This window comes from Chelonoidis abingdonii, chromosome 1 (assembly GCF_003597395.2).
Source record: "Chelonoidis abingdonii isolate Lonesome George chromosome 1, CheloAbing_2.0, whole genome shotgun sequence".
Classification (NCBI taxonomy): domain Eukaryota; kingdom Metazoa; phylum Chordata; order Testudines; family Testudinidae; genus Chelonoidis; species Chelonoidis abingdonii.
Window position 1 is genome coordinate 246,793,771 of NC_133769.1, and position 25,835 is coordinate 246,819,605.

At 42.2% G+C, this 25,835-nt stretch overlaps 1 protein-coding gene across 10 annotated transcripts in view; it reads left to right on the forward strand.

Annotated features, from left to right (window-relative positions):
- The window catches only part of CYFIP1 (cytoplasmic FMR1 interacting protein 1), a 136,550-nt gene that overhangs the window by 99,560 nt on the left and 11,155 nt on the right, over positions 1-25,835 (forward strand). For 7 of the 10 annotated variants that reach the window (XM_032776118.2, XM_075060871.1, XM_032776121.2 and 4 more), the window contains 3 exons: positions 5,461-5,604; positions 12,392-12,482; positions 19,343-19,473. In XM_032776118.2, coding sequence (XP_032632009.1) covers positions 5,461-5,604; positions 12,392-12,482; positions 19,343-19,473 — 366 coding nt within the window. Of the gene's footprint in view, positions 1-5,460; positions 5,605-12,391; positions 12,483-15,302; positions 15,433-16,474; positions 19,322-19,342; positions 19,474-25,835 lie in introns of those variants that run through there. The other 3 variants (XR_012654870.1, XM_032776123.2, XM_032776122.2) reach the window with 3 other exon arrangements.

Here is a 25,835-nt window from a genome sequence, read left to right on the forward strand (position 1 = left end):
TAAGTCTCTTAGGTATCTATACAATGGTCTACATTATAATATCAGAGCATCTATTTGCTCTTGAGAGTCCCATATCAAGTTTTAGTTAAATAGATTCTAGTTAATTACATTTTAAGTAAAAAGATTGTTAAAAAAAAAATATTGCCTGATCATATTTAGAATCCATCATCTCATCCTGAGAGCAGTTTAGTAAAATTTTGGGGTTTTATTTTTTTAAATGTAATCACAATGTTTTGTTTTCTTACCAAGCATTAATTATATTTTACTGTTTAGAGGTAACATACATAACATTGCTGGCATCTTAATGTTTGAAAAATTAAGTTAGTATTTTATTCATTATAAAATCCTTACTGACCTTCACTTCCTGATATAAATCCTTAGAATAAGATTTTCAGATGGAGAGATTGCAAAAATGAAAAATTAGATTTTCTGTGTCCTTTTGTGTAGGTGATTTCCTTCATGAGCTGTATTTGCCAGTTTTCTCTCTGATTCTCTGGACTAAATTCTCGTTGCTTGACACTTGCAATTCTGTTCTCCAGGGATGCTGGTGACACAGTTTCTTTCTCTTCTACTTAAATTCGTACATGAGCATATCTTGACTAAGTAGCCTGTTGCCTAGGTTTTCAAAGAACGTGCAGGAAAAAAGGCATTCATTCTCTCACTTGCTTCCTCTTGGACAGTATACTGTATGAGCACTTCAGTTACATGCTGCTCTGTATGTAGCTACATTTGCTTCAGTGATGCTGTGAGTGAATAAGGCTAGCACTTCTGTGACATCAGCAGAACAGGAGGTTTGTTTAGTTTTTGGGGTTTTTGTGGTGGCTTTTTTTTTTCCCCAATGGAAGGACGGGGGAGGAAGCAATAGCTTTAAAAAAAGGCAAGCTTCTTCCAGTGATTAATGAGAACTTTGCTGTCTCAGGTTTCTGCTTTAGTCTTTTTGTATTCCTCTGCAATACTTTTTATTATTATTTTTTTAATAATCCCTTGTCACAGTTTTATAATGCTTCACTAATCCAACATTTACTGGTGGATTGTTCCAAGCTGCTTTACATGTCTGATGTAAAATGTCTAAATATTCATGGGGAAATATGGTATTTTTGTAGCCTGGCTATTTCTGATTCTTTTGCCTGGTGTTTTAGTGCCTGCTTTTCCATAACTGTTCTCTTTCTTGAAGTATGCAGCTGTACCCTTTCTCCTCACTCTAAACATTTTGTAGAATAATAAAATACTCTGTAATTGGATAAAGTAAAATAGTCTCTATACTGGGATATTCTGTAGTGCAGATATTTTTGTTCCTCAAAGTCTATGAAGTTGTAAACCCCAAGAACAAATTAATGCAACAATTAAAATCATTACTGTGAAATATAAAGCTTTTGCTTTTAGGGATAATTTTTTATAGTATCCGGTATACTGAAGCATTCAGCTGTGTTTTGTTTTTAAAGTCTGTTGTTTAATGTTTTATGAAACATTTGGGAAAATTAACTCTGTACGTCATCAGTATCAATAGGCAACAAACTTGTAGAGCAAGGTTGCTCCATTACAGACCTGTCTATTATCAGTTAAAGACTGAAATAGAAAAGAGATAAAAGGATATTCCATCAGCTATTCTTTTACTTCAAAGTTTATTGAGTCATCTTCTGTCATGCATTATTTTAGCACTCATAAATAGGGTACCTATTCTTGTAAGGACGCAGCAAATCAAGAAAATAGCCCAGGAACCAAGCTGCTGCTGCAAGCCAGCTACACTTGAAATAAGAGCATAAATCAGGAGTAGCACAGTTTGTAAAATTAAATATTTTTGTAAGTATTCATCCAGCTTTACCAGTACCACTCCCATTTTATTTCCCAGTCCCTACTTCTGCCTTTGTTTGTACAGTTTTGCATTTAATACTCAGTTGTAGTTTTGGGCTCTCTGCCGGTCAGTGTTAATTTAGAATTCAGTATTTCAATCAGCTGTGATCTAATAACAGGATTTTTAGCTTCTTCCAGAGCAATGTCCTGTATGGATTCTGATAATCTGCCAAACATCTGTTGCAGTTTGAGTTCACAAAAAGAATGGCTAAATAATTTGAGACAATATGCCCCCCCCATCATTATAAATATGCAATCTGTAACAGGTGTCAATAGTTGTAATTTAAAATATGATAGAAGGACATATTTCACTGTGTAGTCTGTTCACTGTAGTGGAGACGGCTCACTGAGCAGAATAAATGTAATAACCTTAAAAATAAGGTGAAGTGAAACTTCTGTATCTCCAGAGCACAAATATACTTAGCTGGTTGTAACTCCTTTTCTGTAATAGTTAGCTGAAATAGCGTTAACTTGTTGGATATTTTCTGTGCATATTTCATACTATTAAATACAAAGCAGCTCAGTTAAAATCAGAGTCTGAAAATGAGAGGTTAAGTTAAGGTTCCAACGCTAGCATTTAAATCGGCCATGTTATGTCTTGTATGCTTTATAGTGTATACATTTACAACAGCTGCAAGTTTTTAAATGCTTACAAGTAACCCCTTTTCTTTAGTAGACAGTTGTTCAAAAGTTGATGGAATGCAGCTGCCTGCTTATTAATTTAGTTCCCAAGTGGCCTCACTGTATAACCACGGAGAGCATATTACAAAAATCTAGTTTTGACAGGCAAAGGCATGAATAACTGTGGTGGGATCCATATTGGAGAGAGTTGACGCTCTTCTCCCTAGGAGCACTGTTGGAACATGTCTGCATTATGAGAACTGTATCTGCACAGCTATGGCGTTGTAGCTATGCCAGCATAACTCTGTAGTGTAGATGCAGCCTAGCCCAACAGAAGGGGTTGTCTGTTGTTATAGCAAAGCTACATCCCTAGGTGATAAGAGCGTCTATACTCGAGGTGGGGTCCACATAGCTACAGTGCTCACGTGCGTGTATTTTTCACACCCCGGAGCGACATAGCTATTCCAACCTAAATTATAAATGTATACCAGGCCTTGGTCACAGCTTCTTTCTGAGCAGCCCAGGATTTAATAATACAACTAGCTTGCACTCATGTCTTATCCTTGGTATACAGTGGGGGCGGGGTGTGTGTGACCTAAGATACGCGTAGCTGAAGTCGGCATATCTTAGGTCGACTTAACTGGCCGTGAGGATGGCAGCGAGTCGACCGCTGCCGCTTCCCCGTCGACTCTGCTTCCGCCTCTTGCAAGCTGGCGTTCTGGAGTTGATGGGAGTGCGTTTAGGGATCAATTTATCTGCGTCCAGACGAGACGCGATAAATCGATCCCCGATAGATCGATCCCCACCCACCGATCTGGTGGGTAGTGAAGACCTGCCCTTACAAACAGTGAATACTGAGAAGAAGCAAAGAGGATCCAACAGAACCTGCAGAAACAAAAGAGGAGCAAGCTCCTGTGAAAGAAGGAATCAAGATAATCTCTACCACTTCCAGTGATTGCTTTTCCCTATGCTACAAATATTACCCCTCTCATATAGGTGGAGTTTGACAGCTAGCTCTCATTTGAGCCCCAATGTGAGTTAGAAATCATCTTCCAGATTCTCAGAGGGTATAAGTCTACATAGTTCTATTGACTGAGGTGAAAAATACGCTGATAGAGAACAGCTAAGGATCTTGCCTTGTATATTAATTGACAAAATAATTTCTGTCAGCCTGTGTCACAATACCAGATTATTTTTGTCCATTTATAGATATTATGAGCTCAAATGAGAATCTTTATCAATTAGTTGTAATGATCACTAAGTTTAGAAATCTGATTTTACTTACTCGAGCCTTCAGAACATTACATAAGACACCATAAAATGGAAACCATAACAGTTTCTATTGATTTTTTCCCCAAATGTTCTGTAAGTGAAACTACAATACCTGGATATGCTCCAGTTATGTTTGGTAATCTTGATCAGTGGCTCTCAGCCTTTCCAGACTACTGTACCCCTTTCAGGAGTCTGATTTGTTTTGTCTACCCCAAGTTTCATCTCACTTAAAAACTACTTGCTTACAAAATCAGAAATAAAATTACAAAACTTTCACAGCCACACTATTGCTGAAAAATTGCTTATGTTCTCATTTTTACTGTATAATTATAAAATAAATAAATTGGAATATAAATATTGTACTTACATTTCAATGTATAGTATATGGAGCCGTGTACATTTCAATTTGTACTGTCTTTGCTAATGGTTTTTATGTAGCCTGTTGTAAAACTGGGCAAATATCTAGATGAATTGATGTACCCCCTGGGAGATCTCCGCATACCCCCACGGTTACATGTACCCCTGGTTGAGAATCACTGAGATTGGCTTGGGCCACTTTTGTTCCCTTTTAACATGGTGTAGTCATAAAATTGAAGGAGGAATGATTGTGGTAGTATAAATAGTAACTGGAAGATGTCCAGTCATCAACAATTAGTGTTTAATACATTCAGCTTATTAAGGAACATTTTAGTTAGTCGTGTCTTCTGTTTTAAAAGGAAGCTTTGCAATTCATCTTATATATAGGCGCTAAAGAGGCAAACGTCTGTCTTAATCCTGTGTAATTTAATATGCTTAAAAATAGTGCTTTCAAATGATTAAAAAAATAGTTGTGATTATTTGCAGTTTTAATCACACTATTAAATAATAATAGACTACCAATTTAAATTCAGCATGGAAGCACCTCCCCTGGAATGGTGACTGAAGCATGATGGGGCATACGAATGTTGTTGAGAATATCTGGCATGTAAATACCTTGCAACCCCGGCTACAACTAGGGTGACCAGATATCCTGATTTTATAGGGACAGTGCCGATCTCTGGGTGTTCCCCCATCCCGATTTTTCACATTTGCTGTCTCGTCACCCTAGCTACAACAGTGCCGTGCAAACTCTCACTTTTAGGTGACATTGTAAATAAGAAGCAGGCAGCATTATCTCCCGTAAATGTAAACAAGCTTGTTTGCCTTAGCGATTGACTGAACAGGAAGTAGGACTGAGTAGACTTGTAGGCTCCAACGTTTTACATTGTTTTGTTTTTGAGTGCAGTTATGTAAAACAAAATAATTCTACATTTGGAGATTGCACTTCAGTACTTGTCTGAGGTGAATTGAAAAATACTATTTCTTTTGTTTATCTTTTTTACAGTGCAAATATTGGTATTAAAAAATATAAAATGAGCACTGTACACTTTGTATTCTGTGTTGTAATTGAAATCCTTATATTTGAAAATATAGAAAAACATTCAGAAATATTTATAATAAATATACATTGGTATTCTGTTATTGTTTAACTGTGCGATTAAAACTGTGATTCATCTTGACTGTTTTTTTAGTCTAGTTTATTTGTTTTGCGTTAGTCGCATGAATTACCTGTGATTAGTTGACAGCCCTACTTAAAAATATTGCCCCAAAAGTAACGTACATTGTATCCAATGAGAGATTGCTATGAAAGTGCAGTGAATTGAATTATTTTTGTTAATACTTTTTTTTTTCCATCAGGCTTTGAATTTGACATATTCCAGCATTTATAGCAACTACAGGAACTTTGTTGGTCCCCCTCACTTTAAAGTCATTTGCAGGCTCCTTGGGTACCAGGGCATTGCTGTGGTAATGGAGGAATTACTGAAGGTGGTCAAAAGCCTGGTATGTTAACAAACTTTCTCTCTCTCTTTCTTTCTCTCTCAGATTGCTTCTAATGGAGGGGAAATGTTTTATGTGCAATGGAAAGTACATCTAAATATAAGTATGATGCATTTAGCCTATTAAAAGTGTTCAGACAACAGTAAAATGTGTGAGGAAGAAATGGAAACCTTTTTAAGAAGCTGTATTAGCTAAGTCCTCCATGGAAGCATAAGTCTAAACTATTAACTTTTCCCTGACTTTCATGAGCTTCCCATTAGTTCACTAAACTAAAAATTGCTGTTAACTTTTAATTATAGTTAAAGACCTCAAAAAAAGATACTCCTGAGGGAATTCTTTGCAAAAAAAAAAATCTGTGCACAGTATTTTAAAATTCCATAAAATTCTTCATATTTTATTTGTCAATAAATAAATGTGGAGGCTCCACTATCACAGGTGGAGCCCAGTCCACTGGCTGCATGGAGGTGGGAGATCACCCTGCAGCACCCCATCCCACCCACAGGACACAGACTTGATGATGAGGCGGCATCTGACCCTGACACAGTGCAAGGGCTGGGCCTGCCCCCAAAATACCCAGGGACCCTGCCCCTCTACGGCAGGCACATGAAGATAGCAAGCAAGCAAGATGGACAGAGTCTTGCATGCATGCCGAGCTCTGGCCTCTAATCCAGGAATGGGGCAGGCAGGCTTAGCCCAGCAGGATCCTTGTGTGGGGTGAGGTGTGGGGCAGTCTGAGTTTGTGGGGTCCAGATGCAGGGGAGATCTGGATGCACAGGGGCTCATTTGAGGGTTCCAGATGCAGGGGGAATGGGACTCTGCAGGGGGGTCCTAGCAGAGATGGTTGGGGCTCAGCAGTGAGGGTCTGGGTGTGGGGGGATGGGCTTCTGGGTGTGTGGGGGTTAGTGGGTGGGTCTGGGTGCTGGGGGAGTGGGGCTTGGTGAAGTGGGGATCCGGGTGCAGCTGGTTGGGGCTCAGTGGTGTGAGGGTCTGGATACAGGGTGGTCCAAGTGCAGGGAGGTGGGGCTTGTCATGGTGGAGGCTCAAGTGTGGGGGCTCAGCAGAAGGTGGTCTGAGTGCCGGGGTGGGGATCCAGATGCAGGCAGGCTCCTGATGCAGAGGAATGAGGCTCAGCGGGTGTGGGGGGCTCGGTGCAGAGGGGTGGGTGAGGCTCAGCAGAGAGTCTGAGTATGGGTGGGTTTGGATATACAGGGGTTGGGTGGACAGGTGAGCAGTTCTCTATACAGCGACTCTTCCCCCTGCAGCTGAGGACCAATGGGGACAAGACATGGGTGGGACATGTGGAGCTTTCTGCAGCTAGGGGAGGTTTCTGGGGTTGGGTCTGACCCAGCCCCAGCCACTCCTTGCAGGGGAAGAGGAAGCCCTGTCCTCCCCAGCCCAGCCAGAACTAACAGCTGATTTACCTCTCCGCTGGCTGCCCTGGGTGCCCGTAATGACTTGCCCATGCTGCTGGGGAGGGCTGCATTACCGCTCTTGCAGCTTCCCTTTGCTTCCCCGTTAGAAAATAATTTTTCTGTGGGGAAGCAAAGAAATCTGTGGGGCACGTGAATTTTGCACATGTGCAGTGGTGCAGAATTCCCCAGGAATGAAAAAGAGGAAGGCATAGGATTTGGGATGACTAGGTTCCCAGTCCGTATTCTGTTAGACTTCCTGTGTGAACTTGGGCAAGTCACTTCATCTCTCTGTGCCCATGTGCCTATTTCCCATCTGTAGAAGGAGAGTAATAGCACTTCCCTTCTCACATAGGTGTTCTGGAGATAAACATATTAAAGATTATATGGCACTCCATTATTAGGATGATTAGGGCCATCTGAGTACCTCCGAAAGAATAATTCCCCAATAGAAGAAAATCACTTTTAAAGTTACTTCCAAACGGCTATAATTGTTCATGAATAACTCTTAGAAGAGGATGGATTAGACTTCTTGTTGGTTATTGCTGCCAGCATACAAATAAACAAACATAGATATTTAACATGTCTCTGCTTCAGTCACATGAGAGAGATTTGGGAGTAAATTTTGAAGTTAATTCTTAGCTATTTCAAACAAAACAGGTTGCAGAAAGAGGCCTACCACATAGCTTTTTAGACATGCCCTGCTGATTGAGCTGGGATCACCCTCTAATGACAGTAGGGATGGAGAAGTAACAACTTTTGGAAGATAGGAGCTTCCTAAAACATCAGTGGAGATATCCATATTTCATTTTTCTGCAGTGGACCTATTTGTTGTTGTTTTTTTTAGAATACCAAGGCAATAATCTTCATTGTATGCCACATATAATTTTTACCTCATAACTTGTAAAGATTTTTGTCCTTTTTTGCTTATTGGTTTGTTTTATGATGATATAGTGGAATTCTGTTTTCTTCAAATATTAAGACTTGTTATTAGTGTTCAGTTTAAAATATATATATATATATTGTACTACTGCTACAGAAGTGTGCCTGAGTATCGGTGATAAAACCAGGGAAGAAAAAATACAGCTCTTTAAAACTGAAGTGAAAAATTAGCCACCCTCCCCCGCTCCCAAAACATAATACAGAAATATGAGAGACAGTTCCTGTTATAAGGCCTTTGATTCAAAAGATGAAGTAAAATTGCTTTAACATCAGCTGTATGCATACTGTAACATTTTGTTTTGGGGAAATTAGAAATTCTTGTGGAAAGATAACTCTGGTTGAGATTATCCATGTAGTCTAGGGAATTTAGACACATATCTTGCATTAGTTTCAATGGAAGGTATGTTTCTAAAATCCTCTAGACTGCTTCAAATATTCCAACTTCTCTCTTTAGGAGGAGTATTTTTAGACAGTCATATGTGGAGAGAGAGTGTTAGTAGGGCCTGGACAATCATGTATGAAAAATGAAGTACAGCTGTTCCAGCTAAATTCACTCGAAATTAGTTGTGTTCTGATTACTAAATTTTTTTGCGTATTTGAGCAGCAGCTGAAATGTTTTTTCTGCCTTCCCTTTTTTCAGGGTTTTCAGTAATATTGTTATTGCCAGCTGACCAAGTACAGATTTAGAAAACAAGGAAGGTTTAATCTTTAAGACTGATCTAGCAGTGCCTAGTATCAAGCTTGTTTAGACTAGTCAGAGCATATGTCAGAGAAGTTATCCACACAACCTTCTTTTTTATCTTTATAGATAGCCCTTTCTGTAACTGGAGGGGATTGCCTTCTATTGGGCATGTAGAAGTATTTCTGTCTCTTCCTCTTGCCTCATCAAGCTCAAATAACCCAATGACTTTATTGCTGTCATTGGAATCAAGCAAGGTGATCGATGTAGGATGTCAAACCAAGGGAAAGAAGGAAATGCTTTTAGGAGGAGAACTCTTATTTAGTTTATGGTTGCATTTATTTGACTAATTCTTTAGTAGGATTTTTGTTCTAAAATTTTTCCCATGATGCTTGAGTGCAGTAGAAGTGATAGTGACGGGCCACTCAAGTAGAAATGTAATGGCATTTTAAATAACAAATATTGTGGCATTTTTTTTACAGAAGTTCGTGAATGTGTGGGGGATTTTTAAACTTTTTTTTAAAAAAAGTCTTGATCTTTCTCAACCTTTCTGCTCCACTGATAAATGTCAAGTCTGACTAGTCTAGTGATATTTACGTGGATAACTGTATTATTAAGAATCTGTCCTCATAATCAACATTTTGTTACTATTATTTGTTGTTTATAAGATTTCCCCAAAATGTGAGACGCTTACTGGTACTTAAGCAGGGATGGCTCCTGCTTAGAGGACCTGGCAGTCGAAGGATAGACAGAAGTTAGGGCAAAGGAAGAAACCATTTTTTGACAAGTCAACTTTATTCATTGAAGGCAGCATGCTAGTGATGGATCTCTAAGAGGGACCTAGATGTGAAAAGGAGCAGGTTGGTGTGGTTGAGCTCAGACAGGTCACGCCAGTACGTAGAGGACCACGTGGAAGAAGGCATGGAGGGAATGTATGAGAAGTTCACAAGCAGGCAGACAAGACTGGAAACAGGTAGAATAGAGGATGTTGGGACAATGCCAGTTTTCACCACAGGAGAAATAGGGTCAAAGTTCCCCTGAGCCACTGGCTTATTGGGCTGATGCAGTTAAGGCATGTCAGTTTCATAGCCAATGGTGATGTGGCCAGCATCATGTTGACTGCCTTTGACTATTCTAATCCAGTGTTTTTCAAGGTGTGGGTCACGACCCAGTAATGATGAGTCGTGGTACGTAAGGCACTGGGTCGCCTTGCTCAGCACCCAGGGACCCTAACGGATCTGGTCAGCACCGCCGACCGGGCCGTTAAAAGTCCTATCAGCGGTGCCGCCCAGCTAAGGCAGGCTAGTGCCTACCTGTTCTGACAACGCGCTGCAGCCAGCAGCAGGTCTGGCTTTTAGGCTGGGGGGCCATGGGACTCTGCGTGCTGCCCCAACCCCGAGCACTGGCTGGAGGGTGGTGCCTGTATGCGAGAGACGCATGGAGCTGTGTGCGTGCCTCTGCCTAGGAGCCAGACCTGCTTCTGGCCAGTTCTGGGGTGCAGTGCGGTCTGCAGTGCCAGGACAGGTGGGAAGCCTGCCTCTGCACCCCGACTGCACAGCAGACCGGGAGCAGCTGGAGGTAAGTCCGTGCACCAGCCCTGTGCTCCAAGCCCCTACCCAGCTCTGAGCCCCCCCAAACTCCTCATCCATGACCCCATCCCAGAGCCTGTACCTCCAGCTGAGAGCCCTGACCTCCCTCCCACACACCAACCTCTGCCCCAGCCCAGAGTCCTTTCCCACACCCTGAACCCCTCATTCCTGGCCCCACCCCACAGCCCTCACACCCTTACCCCTGAGCCCCTTCCACACACCAAGCTCTTCATCCCCAGCTCCGTTGGGTCACGGGTATCAACAATTTTCTTCAACTGTGTCCCCAGAAAACAAGTTTGAAAACCACTGTCCTAATCCGATGGATCAGTTACCCATTTTTCAGCTGGGTGAACCGGAGGTGGCCTTTCTGTGTGAGAGTGGGTGAGACTCAAGCCCATGACTTTCAAGATGTAGGTGAGTGCCTTAACCACACAGGCACTGCACCTTTAAGTAGGGTGGAATAGACTTTTGAAGGTGATGACAAGAAGCTTAAACTTGATGCGCTAGCAAATGGAAAGATTTGACGAGGGGAGTGACATAATCTAGTAAATTAAGGAAGATGATGATAGTGGCTGCCTTTTGTTTGGATGACAGGGGACAAAGCTGAAAATGCTGCACTAAGCAAGGTGGGATGTAATACTTCTACACTCCTATATCCTTTTCATCTCTATATCGCAAAGCATTTCACGATCTTTAATATATTTATTCTCACAAAAGCCCTCTGTGAGGTAGGGAAGCATTGTTATCCCTGCTTTGTAGATGGGGGAACTGAAGCACAGAGAGGCTAAGTGACTGCTGAAGCTCACTGGGGAATTCTGTGGTGGAGCAGGGAAACGTACCCACATCTCCCAAGTCCTTGGCTGGTGCTGTAACTACTGGACCATCCTTCCTTTTGCTGAGAGCCTGAATGAAGGATTTGGCTACAGGGATGGAAAGGAAAGAATAGATCTTCGAGATGTTGAGGATGAAGAAACAGTGGGATTTGGTTATGGCCTTGGAGGTGTTGGGCAAGGGAAAGGAAACTCCAGTACAACCACCAAATCAGTGATGGTGTTGACAGCAATGGAGAGTGGGTAAGTGGAGAAGCTTTGGGAGGGAAGATGAGAGAGTTTGGTTTTGGCCAAATTAGAAGATATCCAAGAGGCGATATTAAGAGACGGGCTGGGATATGAGGTTGGATGGGAGGACAGAGCTGTGTACTGAGTGATATGTGATAATGTAATTAAAGACAGCACCACAGTACCTATGCACAAGAGGGGCCTGAATTCATGTTGGGCATCCTTAATTCTGGCATTTCCTAACTCGTAAGTGCTTGATTTGCAACCTTAATAAACAAATGAATGAATAATATAACTTTTTATGTATGTTTTGGGCCTTTGTTTCCTAGATAAGATTTTTCTGTTGGCCTTGACTATTGTGCTATTGCCACCGTGACACACACTGAGAAGGGTTAATATGTAAATAATGCACATTTGTTTATAACATGCTCAGATATGAAGTCTTCTGATCGTTTAATGATAGAATCCTTAAACCAGCAACATTTTTTTTTAACTGAAGCCTTCCTAAGTCAAAAATTAGCCATACACTGAAAGAAAAAAGTGTGTTGGGGAAGTGATATGTTTCTTTGATACCTGTGACCAATTCAGTTTTAACACATTTGTACAGCCTGGACATTTAGACCCCGAACCTGCAACCCTTCACACACACGAGTAATTTAATATACCCGAGTAGTCACATTGAAGTTAGTGGGATTACTTGCATGTGTAAAGTTATTTATGTACATAAGGATCAGAATCGCTGGCAGGGTCAGGGCTCTGTACTGTCACCCAGTTCATTTGCTCTTCATGGTTTGGGCTTTTGAGTCAAAACCTGTGAAATGGTAATAGTGTTAGTCGCATGAAGAGTTCATGAGATCTGCTGTGCTTCCTCGCAAGCTTTTTTTTTTTATATTTATTTATTTATTTATTTATTAGAAGATGCAACTACAATAATTGCTTTTAAAAAGCTGTTTCTTTAAGAGTGCAAAGATTATAGGAAGAACTATAGGACATACAGAGTTAAGGAACACAAGATTTTAGAGCATATTCAGTTCATATCTAGAATGAACTGCATAAATGTCATCTTTGTTAGTTCAACAATAATAATGGTTATGCCTGTCTGTCTTCCCTTAGTTGCAGGGCACGATTCTTCAGTATGTGAAGACCTTGATGGAAGTGATGCCTAAAATCTGTAGGTTACCTAGACACGAATATGGCTCTCCAGGTTGGTTTACCTTTGATGTTACCACCATTGCATTAATAAGAGGATATTAATTCTTGGCTTCCAGTTTATATTTTTATAAACAATTCACGTATGTACATCTCATTGTAAATTATTTGCTCTTGAATACCCATTGGGCAAGGAGTATTGAGGCAGAATAGGAATTGTTTCCAAATTTTCTATTGCTATCTTTCATACTTACATAGGGTTCCCTGCCTGGCAATCTCAGATAGCAGTTCTGTTTAAATCTCTGTAATCTAGTTCCCGGTTCTGTGGAATAGTTTCCTGTTCATTTCTTGTTCTTGTCAGATGTAAGATACAGTATATTAGACAATCTTTGAAGGAGTGCTCAGTGCAAATTGGGGTATGGTTCTGCAGAATAATTACGCTTATGGTTTGCTGAGGGTGTCCTTCCCATTTAATGAGTCACAGTAATTGGAGGAGAAGCAGCTACTGTGGAAGCTGGATGCCACAAAAGAGAGAATTAATTGCTAATTAGTATTTGTCATACTGTTGATTCCAATTTGGAAAGGGCTTTCCTACCCCCAAACACCCCTTTTCCACAACTTCTAACAACACAAATGAATCCTTGTGTTTGCTACCCATCTTTAGAGCATTCTTTTGTTTTTCCAGTGTTACTTAGGTTTATTAAACTGGAATGAAGTTGATGTTGCTCCCCATAGCATATTTGACTCTCATTGCAAAGGCTGAACCAAATCAAAGATTTGCTAAGTGTTCCTTCCTGTTTTTCTCTCTGGAGCATAGAAATGGATGAGTCATATCAATTCACCATTATAAAAAATTTGAAGCTTTTAGATGTCCTTTGTGCCTGGATTTAGGTATAAGCAATAGGTGCTACCATACATAGAGCCACATAGGCCCCTATGTGGGGAAAGCCTGAATAAGGATTAGGAAGCTGAATTTCACCTTAGTGAAATTCCTTCAGCATTCTTTTTGGGAATGGGGTCCCTCCTGCCCTGAGGAATGAGCAGCAAGGAAGAAGTTGCCTTGGCTCCTTAGAGCTGTTTCCCAAACTTGAGATGCTGCTTGTGTAGGGAAAGCCCCTGGCGGGCCGGGCCAGTTTGTCCTCAGGTCCGGCAGATCGCGACTCCTACTGGCCGCCACTTCCAGCAGCTCCCATTGGCCTGGAACAGCAAACCGTGACTAATGGGAGTCACGATCGGCTGAACCTGCAGACGGGGCAGGTAAACAAACTGGCCTGGCCCGCCAGGGGCTTCCTTACACAAGCGGCATCCCAAGTTTGGAAACACTGCCTTAGAGAAATCTGCTCAAGACTCCTCAGAGGACTCTTTCTACAGAAAGGATAAAACTCAGGAAGGGTAAAACTCATTTGTGTAGGAGACAGAGATGCCTTCTTTTGGAGCTAAACTTTCTCAGACCTTGGCACTTTCCTTTTTAAGTGCCATCTGCATTTCTTCGACCTGGTCTTCACTAATAAAAAAAAGCATAGCATAGCATACATTTAGAAAAAATAACATGTCATCTTCCCTTTTGTGGGGAGAGAAGGCAAACCCTCACATAGCAGATGCTTGTCATGTTCCTCAGTGCACTACAGGATGGTGCTCGAAACCACAGGTGATGGATGTGATATAAGAAACTGAATAGAAAACGTGTTTGAAGACTCAGGGCATCCACATTATTCTCTGTGTGACCCTTTCCTTAATAGGAGCATTGTTCCCTCTGGAACCATACTATATTTTCATGATCTCTCTTGGCTGCTTACTCCAACCCTCCCTGCTGTGAGGGCGGGGGAGAGGGGCAAGGGGAAAGCTTACTGTGACAAGGGGGAACCAGTGTCATTGTCTGTGGGGAGAAAATGTTGCAGACAGTAGCCATCCCCCTCCAGCCTGTGAAACTTCACTTCTTCCTCCCTCTGGCCTACACAGCCCTAATCCAGCAGACTGAGAGGGGAGGGACGTGTGCCATACAGTCACTGCTATGTCCTCGCCCTTCTGTCCCACCCTTCCCTGCACCAGTTTCTTCCATGTTTTGCTCCTCTTGGCTCATGTTAGTGGAGGGAAGCATATAGGTCATAACTTCTATGCGCTGTCCACTCCTCCATCTCCTGCAGCTCTCAGCACAAGTACCTTAAACAAATGGGTAACTATACTAGCAATACGCATGGGCATCACTGAAGATACTCATCTGCTATTTTAGTTCTCTGGTACGGACTCATTCACACAGCACTCTCATTGTCTCAGCTGTCTAGCCACAAAGGCCAAAGCTACTGCTCTGATGCAATGCTTTAATGCCTAAGGCCCTGGGCTGGCTTAATGTACTGCACATTTATCAGTTCAGAATCTATTTCCCAGTTCACATCTACATATGAATAGCCATCGTTCTCTGTCTAAGTATACTTAGTAAGCCCCTAATTACATTGCACAGCTCAGGGTTTTCATTTGGAATGGTTTATTGGATGCCATTAATTATATAGATCTTGAGCAATTCCAATCATGTCTGTCCCTGCGGATTTTTAATGACTGTTTATCCATGCTAAAAGGAACAGAGGATGGAGATATGGGCAGCTTAGTTCAAGAGGCCTCCTTGCCAAAGATTTTGTTTCCATAGAAACGGTCTTTAAGTGGTGTGCAACTTACTCATCCAGTGTTTTAGATAAATATTTTTATGACTACATTAAACTGAAGGATTTTGGAGGTGAGGGGGCGACATTGCAGTAGCTCTCAAGTTCTTAAAGGAACACTGTCCTACATATTTAAGCATATTTTATTTTATGTTTAAGTTATCTTAGAAATATAATTGTTCCATATTTATCTTTTTTTTTCTATTACTAATTTCTTGTAGTGTTTGAATATGACTACAGTTGTTTTTGATCATCTAGCCATACTAAAATGTCCTTGGGAATCAGAAAAAAACATGCTTATGTCAGCGCTGCTGCAGTGATAAGGTTAGATTTGTGCTACTGCTGGAAAACCTGCAGAGGGAAAGGTTTAAAAAGGGCGCGGGGGGAGGGGCATGTTAAAATATAAACTGAGCCTTCCAAAATATAAACTGAGAGAGGGGATGGACTTTTTAAAAATTATTATTAAATAAATTAAATTACCACCTGAAGATTGCATTGGAGTAAACTTTTTTTTAAAGGTGTATGTCAAATTTTGTGACTAAATTTGAAAATACATATAAAAATGGAGTCAGGGAGGCAAAAACTGGCTTAGGACAAAGTATAACCCAAAAGAATCCCTGAACCACACGGAAACTGTTTTTTCTATCCTCCAGAATATTTGGGAATGTTTCACCCCAGGTGAAATCTCTCCCACGGCAATTTGGGGAGTTGTCTCTTCTGAGTGCACAAAAACTGGAGTTCCAGGACACAGCAGAAAGGCTTTGACAGTAACTGATTCTTTAGGCTTTTTTAACAAACTGGGGGCTATGAGAACAGGAGCTCATCTGTGGGGAGGTGGATGGGAGGAGGAGGCTCACTGGAAGCCTGCTAGGGTGAGACTGGAAGGAAGTATGTTGTAGGTTACTCCGAAGACTCTCCTTTGGGGAGGGCATTTGGAGGGAGGCAGGGCTCACAGGAGTGTATTGGGGAGGGGATGTACCTCAGAGGTAGGCAGGAGAAGGCAGGGACTATTGAGGAGGTAAGGTGAAGGACGAGAAGGCCCCTTTGAAAGGTCTGATAATAGTTTACTTACCAAAATGAAGCTTTACTTTCAAGTGTTTAGTATTCTGAATTTGAAATTTCATTACAGAAAGGAAAATGAAAGAATTTCACTGAGGTCATTTGAAAGCTGATTGCCTTGGAGATGGCCTTCAAATCTCTATTATGTACTGGATGGGGGAAAAAATATTTTAGTTAATTGTCAGAAAACAAGGCAGAAACTGAAAAACGCATTTTCATCAGATGAAAACAAAATGGCCTTGGCTAGACAATAAGTAATCTACTAAATATGAAAAACAGAATAACATAATTTTTGTTCAGTGAATACAATAACCAGTGGGTGTAATGCATGCAGGTCCTGATCATTCAAAAACAAATGCATGTGCGCAGAGCAGAATCCAACAGAAGTCAGTAGGACACAAAGCACATAAAGTTAAGTGTGTGTGTATTTCTGTGCATGGTCAGGGCCAGAGTTTGTATTAAAAGTTCTGTGAGAGAATGTAAAATTAAAGGTTATGCCATAGCACACTGCTTGTTAGGAGGCATTTTATAATGAACAGTAGCAGAGATTTCATTTAATAATAATAGACCCAACAGTCACTGTGCAGAAAATTATAGAGCCCAGCTCAGTTCTTTGAAAGAACAAATGTCATTAGTCCATACTTTACACATACTATAGGTAGCAAATTCTGTGTTTTTAGACCTTTGGGACATGGTTAATCAGAGGTTTTAGCTATAGTTTTATAGAAAAGGTAACCTTAAATGGAGAAACCCAACCCATTTTAAATTGCCTATGTCGACTTAATCTGTGTGCTAATTAATTTAGAAAGCCAGACCACATCACTGAAATGTGACATCTGCCATGTGAGCTCTTTTGAGATAGGATTTAGGAAGCAGAGATGGGGCCTAATCCTTTGTTAATCCTCTGCATTTACGAAATACATTTTATATCAAACAACCTTTGTTTCTGATGAGAGTGATGTAAGACAGCTGCAGATGTTATATGTATGAATAACATTAAATACTTCCTAGTTACACCTACCCTCCCGAGCCTTGTACAAATGAAGGGATTTAATGAAAATTACTGTTTAGCCTGGAAAAAAACCTAAATGTATTTATCTTGGGGATATTGTATATATTCAGATGATTCAATAACTTACAAATTTGCCTATTGCATTTATGTTCACAAATTAGTGGGGAGAAGGAATGCTGCAGACAAAGAAATAAGACTGTCGCTGCCAGGACTCTTTGGTGATTTGAGTTTTTTTAAAGGCTCCTAGAAAGGTTTCCTCCTTTTTTGTTGTATATTATTTGCTTAATCTTTTCCAAAAGTGACATATGTATTTCTTATGATGTGGTCAGATATAGATAAAGGTTGGTGTCACTGAAGCAGTAGCCGAAGCACTGGCCAAAACTTGAAGATACTTTCAGCTCTGATCTCAAGTGGATACTGCTGTTTGTACAATTGTTTAGGGTTCCATAGCATCTGACTTGTACAGTTAGACCTGTAGGGGGAATTTGTTCACCTTCTGGGTAAGGTGGTGACTGCATGTAGGGAATACCGGTAGTGTCATCCCATGCTCATTCTGGGATTTATAACTTATTTCATAAAGAGCTCTAATCTAAAATTGCCTCAACCTAATTTGAATCAATCAAGGACATGAATTTCTCCACCTCATGAGGCATGGTGAGTCTGACTCAGGGCTGGGGAGGGCTGTCTCAGGTATGTGTGTGGTACTTCTCTGAGAAGTCCCATGGCAGGGACTGTGATGAGAGAGCGGAGTGGAAGTGTGTGACAGGAGAGTTGGAGGTAGTCCTTGCCCTCAGCCGTCCTGCTGACAGTTTGACTGTCTCAGGTTGCAGGGATTTATAAAAAGAAAAATCTAGGGCAAAATCTTTTTTGTAAAACCAGCTAGGCCAGACCCTGAAAAGCAGGACATTCCTGATGGTTGGGGACATGTTGTCACTCTAAATTGTAGATTCAGAGCATGGATTAAAAACAAGCTCACCGTTTGGCAAAACAACATCATAAGGTTTCAGGGATTTCATAGAATACCAGGGTTGGAAGCGACCTCAGGAGGTCATCTAGTCCAATCTGCTGCTCAAGGCAGAACCAATCCCCAGACAGATTTTTGCCCCAGATCCCTAAATGACCCCCTCAAGGATTGAGCTCACAACCCTGGGTTTAGCAGACCAATGCTCAAACCATTGAGCTATCCCTCCCTCTGATTTATTATTAGTTATCATGTAAAACTGAACACTAGGAATATTTTCAGCAAAGCCTTTTTAGTGTCTTGTAGGTTGTTTATTGAAATAAACCAAAATAGGTAATATGCAGCTCTTAAGCCATAATTTCAAGTGCAGGTGAAAGATAGCAGTATGTGAAATGGAACCCAGCTAAATGTTTGTTTATAAAGGAAGGCTTTGTTATAACACACACTCCTTTACAAGCTTATCCTTTATGGAGACTGGGGCTATGCAAAGGAAGCAAATTTTTTTTTTCAGGGTGGCTGCAAGGAGCTCTATTACTTGGTGTGGAAATATAATACCTAGTATTTTATTTTATTTTGTTATACAAAATATAAACCTTATCAAAAAAAGATCAAAGTAACTTGATAATAGTGTGTAAGTACCTTGGGGAGGAGAAGATACCAAGTACTACTAAGGGCTCTTTAACCTAGCGGAAAAAGGCATAACGAGAATCAATAGCTGGAAGTTAAAGTCAGATAAATTCAAATTAGATATAAGGTGCATTGCACTGGGAGCTTATCTGCAGTTGTTTGACCATTATGATCCCAAATCCTTTTCAGGGTGTCTGCCTTTCCGGATACAGTTCCATGTGTTGTCCGAACCCCATGCCCTTGTCTTCTGTAGACATAGCTTGCATGAAAGATGCTACTAGAAAAAAAGTTGTACAAAGCTCTACAATTATATTCATCCTCAGTGAGCCAGTGAGGGACTTGATATTTTCATCAACTTTTCTCTCTTGTTCCACTCCCTATCTCACCCCACTATCTGCTGTTTTGGTAAAGGGGAAACTATTTCTGGTCTGTATGATTTTATCCACATAACTAGATTTTTTTTATCAGCCGATTTCAGTAAGCTAATAGATGTGTATGTGATAACTATTGAAATAATTAGCCTTGACTCCTCAAAGGTTTTCACCTTTTTTTTCTTTTTTTTAAAATAAATATATATATATATATGTACACACACATCTCAGGTATCCTGGAATTTTTCCACCATCAGCTGAAGGACATTGTCGAATATGCAGAACTGAAGACTGTGTGTTTCCAGAATTTGCGGGAAGTGGGGAATGCTGTGCTCTTCTGTCTACTCATTGAGCAGAGTCTGGTAGGTGCCTGGGAAGTCACTCTAACACCACGTGTATCCAAAAACGTTCGGCAAAAATCGCTGTGATTGATGCCTTAACCTAAAACTACAGACATGACATTGGAAAGTTTTGTGCAATTGTAAAACAGTCTCCCTTTAGAGAAAATATCTTTTGGGTGCAGAAACATTTTTGAGTTCTCTCTTATAGCCTTGCAAAGCTCAGACTTTGGTACTAATGGGTGGACGTGGTTGAATGCTGAGGACAACCATGCCAGTTCCACTTCTTTCTCAGCTCCCCTCACTGTCCAGTTTGAGTGGTTCGGGTCAGGCTGTGCACCTGAACGTTGGGGTGGGTCAGTGCATCTTATCTTCACAAGGAAAGGTAAATTGCCACCGTGGTAGCAGATGGACACTGAGAAGGTAGGGAAAATCAGTCCTAGAATAAAAGCGTGAAATAATCAGAAGAGAGCTTTGGCTCACAGACAAAGAGTACCCTCTCTTGGTCTACACAATATAAGCCCCTCTACTTAAAATTAAAATAGAATCATGACTGTATGGTTTTTATTATCTTCTGCTAGCTCTAATCATACAGGCTATTGAAGCCCAAGAGCCTAAAAGAACACACTTGGTAAAACTCTTTGCCTCATGCTTTGTTGTTAGAGCGAGTACATCATTTTTGCTGTGAATCATGGCATAGTTTGCCTAAGAGAGTATGTAGTTCCCATAGCTTGGGACATTTACCGCTTGACTGAAAAAAAAATGTAGAAAACCTACTACAGTGCACAGTCCTGCATTAGCAGTGGGAGTGGACTAAGCCTGAAGGGTTTTTCCCATCTCTAACTTCTGCAATTCTAGTGGACATTTTGAAATAAATTCATTTAGGGAAAGTAGAAAATTAAATCCTTGTTTCTCCAAATACTGTCAATCATAGCTCAGGTGATAATGCCTTTGCTGTTCCTATGTAGGTTACTGAATATCAGTGAGATGGCACTGCACCAACCATGAATTTGTGCGTGCCCTCTTGCAACTCCATTTGATGGAACTGTGCAGCTGAAAATATTTTACCAGTGAAAACAGATAAAACTTCCAAATCCCATATGTACTAAATTGGCTGTCTGTGGTTGCAATATTTTCAACACACTGTTCTCTATACCGTGGAGTAATCTTCTTATCCTGTGCTGCAGCTTTTGTTTAGTATTTTTTGGAGGAAGGTGGTAGTTAGTTCTCTCTGTGTGTGTGAGTACTTCTGGTCTCCTATTGTCATAAAATCTGAGTGCCTCTCAGGTAGCTAAAAAGAGGAATAACAATGTGTTGGGTTAGTATTCCGTGATTCACGTATAGAAACTAATGTGGCACATAAGGTGGTCTTCAGGTTGTTGATGGCCTGAAATAGTTACATCCTACTTATTTGGGATTGTTTTAAAATTCTTGAATTTCTGTTAAATTCCTATACCCCTGTGTGGACAGGACAGATTGGTAGGGGAAAGGGAGATCACCTATGGAATATTCCATTTGTTTTTTAAACTCAGAGTTTGTGTAACAAATGACTAGATGACAAAGAAAATGAGAGAGCTCTTTTTTGCTCTTTAGATACACAAACGTTCGCATATCAAGAATTTATGTGGCTCTATATTTAACTCAAGAACAGAGTGAACTGGCACAACAGACTTCATCAGTGAGCTCCTAGATGTTTTTAAGTATACAATGTAATACAACATCACTATGAAGTACTAGCTGAGGGCCAGGCAGTATGTCTGCCAAGGCTGCAATGCAACTCAAACACTTTTTTATTTTTATATTTTAAATTGCCAGAGGATGTTGTGAAGGCCAAAACTATATAATAGGATTCAAAAAAGAACTAAATAAGTTCAAGGACGATAGATCCATCAATGGCTATTACTAGGATGGGCACGGATGCAACCCCATGCTCTGAGTATCCTTAGCCACTGTTTGCCAGAAGCCGACAATGGGCGACAGGGGATGGATCACTTGATGATTGCCTGTTCTCTTCATTCCCTCTAAACCACCTGGCATTGGCCACAGTCGGAAGACAGGATACTGGGCTGGATGGACCAGTGGTTTGACTGAGTATGGCCTTCTTATGTTCTTAGATAATGTACAATGGGATGTACAGAGGGGGGGCTAAGGAGATCTGGGCCAAAGACTTGCTGTGTGACCGAGTCTCTCTCTACCTTTTTGCTTCAGTTTTCCCTGTCTGTAAAATAAGGATACACAGGGATGTTGTGAGGTTAAATTATGTGCTACTTTGTGACCCTCAGGTGGATACAAGGCAGTATAAAGGGGAAAGTGTTTTAGGTGGCACTGGTGGCAACCCTTCTAGTTAAATTTGTCTGACACTTTCAATTATAAGATCTTGTTCTTTGAGTGCTTACTCAAGGCCATTCCACGTTAGGTGCGTGCACACTGTGTGCACAGTGGCCGTAGATTTTCCCCTCAATGGGATCCGTCAGGCTGGCTCTAGCGCCTTCTGGTGCCACATGCTCATGCGGCAGTAATAAGGGGCCCAGCCAGCCCCGTGCCCTCTTACCGCCTGTGATGGTCACTGGAACAACTTCTCTTGCCCTGGCAAGGCATTCGTCGGTGGTTCTGTTATTCCGTCCTTTCACAAGTTTAGTTACCTTCATTTTATCTCTTTTAGTAAGAGTGTTATATACTTAAATCCCTACTTGTTTAGAAGGACATCCTCTACCATTGGGGCCGGGCATGCCCCGATAGCTGGGCTGCAAACCCTGCGCCTCCTGCGGCACACCTATGCCAGTGAGCAACCTGTACTTCAGGTGTCTGAAGTGTCTTGGGGAGGCTCACATATGAGAACGTTACCAGATCTGCTGCCAGTTAAAGCCTCATACGAAAAAGGACAAGGAGGCTAAGCTAAGGTCCATCCTAATGGAAGCTGCACTCAGACCTCTGTGCCTGCAAGCAGCACCATTGACTCCCCTCTACTCACAAGTGCCGTTGAATCCAGTGAAGCACCATCCTCTGACACCAAGTGGACATTGTGGCACCAGCGGGATCGCGGTGCCGTCTGCCCCAGAGACATTTGCAATAGTCAGGGACCTGATGGCTGTCCTGGTTCCGCCAACTCTGGCGGGGCAAGTTCTGGCACCGGTGGGGTCATCAAGCAGAAGGAGGCATGTTGCCCCGAGCTCCTATCCAGCACTGGTACTAACCAGAGGGAAACCGACCTGCTGATGTTAGCGAAGACTCCCTTTCTCCAGCACTGTTCCCTCGGCACTGGCTGACGGAAGGGAGGGGTATCATTCCTCCATGGTCCCCTCAAGCCAACTTGTCCTCAGAGTCAGAGGTGGAGTCCTGCACTCAACCAGGGGGCCAATACCAATACACTACCTACAGTCCATCGTATCTCGTTGTGGGTGCTCCTCCAGGTGCCTGGCTCAGTGGGCAGTGGCCTTTTTGGAATCTGTTGGATTTCCCCCCGGTATCGGGACTGCCTTCCAGTCATTTGTACTCAGTGGCATCTGAAAGAAGGGCCCCTATGCCCCACCATCTGGCACCCAACCTGGGCTCCAGTACCAAGCCTGGTACCAATACTCAGGACTTGGGGCTGCATGATGTGTCCAGTGCAGAAGAAGAGGAAGAAGGCCCACTGCCAATGCAGGCCGCTCCTCCCCAGACAAAGCTGTGTTGGGGCCAAGTGGCTTGGAATTGTAGGATGATTTTAGAGCTTACCGGGAGCTATTGGAAAGGGTGGCTTCTAAGCTGGAAGTGGAGGTGCTTAAAGAGTCCTCACACAGCCTGATCCAACATCTTGGCTGCAGCGGCCCCATCAAAGGTGGCCCTACCCCTCAATGAGGCTGTTATGGGTCCAGTTGGGTCCCTATGGCAGACCCCATCCTCTCTGCTCACCCACTTCAAAAAGAGTAGAGAAAAGTACTATGTTCCCGTCATGTAGTATGGATACCTATATTCCTACCCGCCTCCTGGATCCCTTGTGGTTGCAGCGGCCAATGAAAGAGAAAGGAAAGGGCTGCAAGGTGTGAGCCCTCCCTCCCCCCCAGAAAAACCTGAAGGCCTCAAAGAAATTGGACCTGTTTGGTAAAAAGATTTGTGCTACTGGTGGGTTACAACTCCACATCTCCAACCAGAAAGGCCTTACTTGGGTGGTACAACTATAACGTCTGGGACTCCATGTCAAAATTCAAGGACGTGCTGCTGCAGGAGTCCGGACAGGAGTTCTCTGCTCTGGTGGAGAAAGGGAAGATGCAGCTGACATGGCTGCTAGCACGCAAAGGTGCTCTTGGCTCCAGTCCTCAGGACTACCATCGGAGGTTCTGCAGTCCATTGAGGACCTTCCGTTTGAGGGAACTTCCCTCTTTGAGCAGACAGATGCAAATTTCTGTGGCCTGAAAGATTCTAGAGCAACCATCAGGTCCCTGGGCTTCTGTGCCCTAGCACCTTAGGGAAAGCACTTAAGACCTCTGCACCTGGTCTGCTTCTTGGCTCTGTCGCCTCGCCAAGATCTGTTTAAGAAATGGGAGAAATGGGCAGAGGTTACGAGCATATGCAACTGCCATCTTCCACCTCAGCCTCATTACCAGGCTCACACAGATATCCAGGAGGCTCCAAGCAGAATTTTTTTGAAGGGGCACTTGAGGATGTTCTGTCAGTTCCCATACCAGATCCTGCCTTCCCCCGCCACCTCCCACCTTGTTTTCAGATGACTCTTCTATTTCAGCCTGGTGTGGTCCCTCATCAGATCAGACCATTGGGGGCTGAGAACAGTGGAAGAAGATTGCAGGTCCCCTCTGCAATCTTCCTCAACGGGCCCTACGCAGTTGCTTCCCAGGCAGCCCGAGTCATCAAAGCACTCATTTTGACTAGACACGCGAGATCAATATCACAATCCCCCCTGCACTAGATGCAGCTACCCCCATTTTCCAACCACCTTTCTTATTTCCTGGATACCTGGACCCAGATCACCTAAGACTGCTGGGTTTTCAGCACAATAGAACTGGGTTACACTATCCAGTTCCTGTCCACCCCATCTTTCCATCCTCCCTCCCTGTCCCTCTTCAGAGACCCTTCTCATGAGCGCCTGTTGGAGTAAGAAGTCCAATCCCTTCTTCAGGTGGGAGCTGTGAAGGAGGTTCCCTTTCACTTGAGAGGAATGGGGTTCTGTTCCTGTTACTTCCTAATTCCAAAAGCCAAAGAGGGTCTAAAGACTCATTTGGCCTTGACTACTGCAACATTCAGATAGTCCATTTAAAATGCTACTGCTAAGATCTTCCTGGCTCTTTGTTCTGACCACAGCACCCCTCTCTTGAATCCCTCCTCTGGCTCCTTTTTCTCCTCTCCAACTCACATAAGCTTCTTGTCTACCTTTGCAATGTAGTCTCATCCTACGTAGCTGATTGACCATCCCCCTCCATTGCTCTGGCCGCATTCCCAGCCTTTACCACCCACCAGTCAACCTTCCCCGTAAGCACCTTCATGCTACCCACATTGCCCTATATGCATGGGGGAACAGCTCCCTGACGCTATCCATACAACCCTCCTTAGGCTAACCTTTGCCATGACGACTGTGTTATTGTCTGCCCATCAGCAGGCAAAGATGTTATGACTGTCCCTCTCTTCCTCCTTTTTCCTGCTCCATTACTCTAATTTCCCCACTATTGCCATTCTTCTCTACCCATTAAAAACGCAAAAACCTGTCACTAATAAAGCTGTGCCAGTTCTTCATCGAATGTATTTGCTTGTAGGTTTTTGTGAGGGATGGAGGGCAAGGAGAGATCCAAGGCACCCCTGGTTTGTGCAATGTACTTGACCTACGGAAGCAACAACTGTGTGTGTGACACCCTTTAGTGTCCTGGAGCCCTACCCTTCATCTGCTTGTGTCTTTCTCAGATTGTAAAACCTCTGGTCAGGAATTGTCTCTTATCTATGTGTGTACAGTGCTCAGTAGTACCATGGGGCTCCAGTCCCAATTAGGCCTTTGGGTGCTACCACAGTGTAAACGTGTACTACTGCTACCAGCATCTAATTAGATGGACTGTTAGAGAATTTTACTCACTGTGGGTAAATTATTTAATTTCCTTGGAAAAGGGCCAGATCCTTGTGTTTGACTGAAATAAGTCATGGAACATAGTCATCTGTCCCCTCTGGGGATTGTTAAAACCATTAAAGTCAATAAAATATAAAAATGAAAACATACTGTTTCTCAAATTTTGTTCTGAAGAGGCCTCAGATGAGTCTAGCTCTTATCTCAGCTTCTGCTCTTGTTTGTTTCATACACTGAGAACATACAGGGATGTCCAGAAGCAAACACATCCAACTTCATGGATATTTCTTAACGTTTGTGAAACAATTTTTTTTTTATTCTTTATATTTTAAAGATTTGAAAT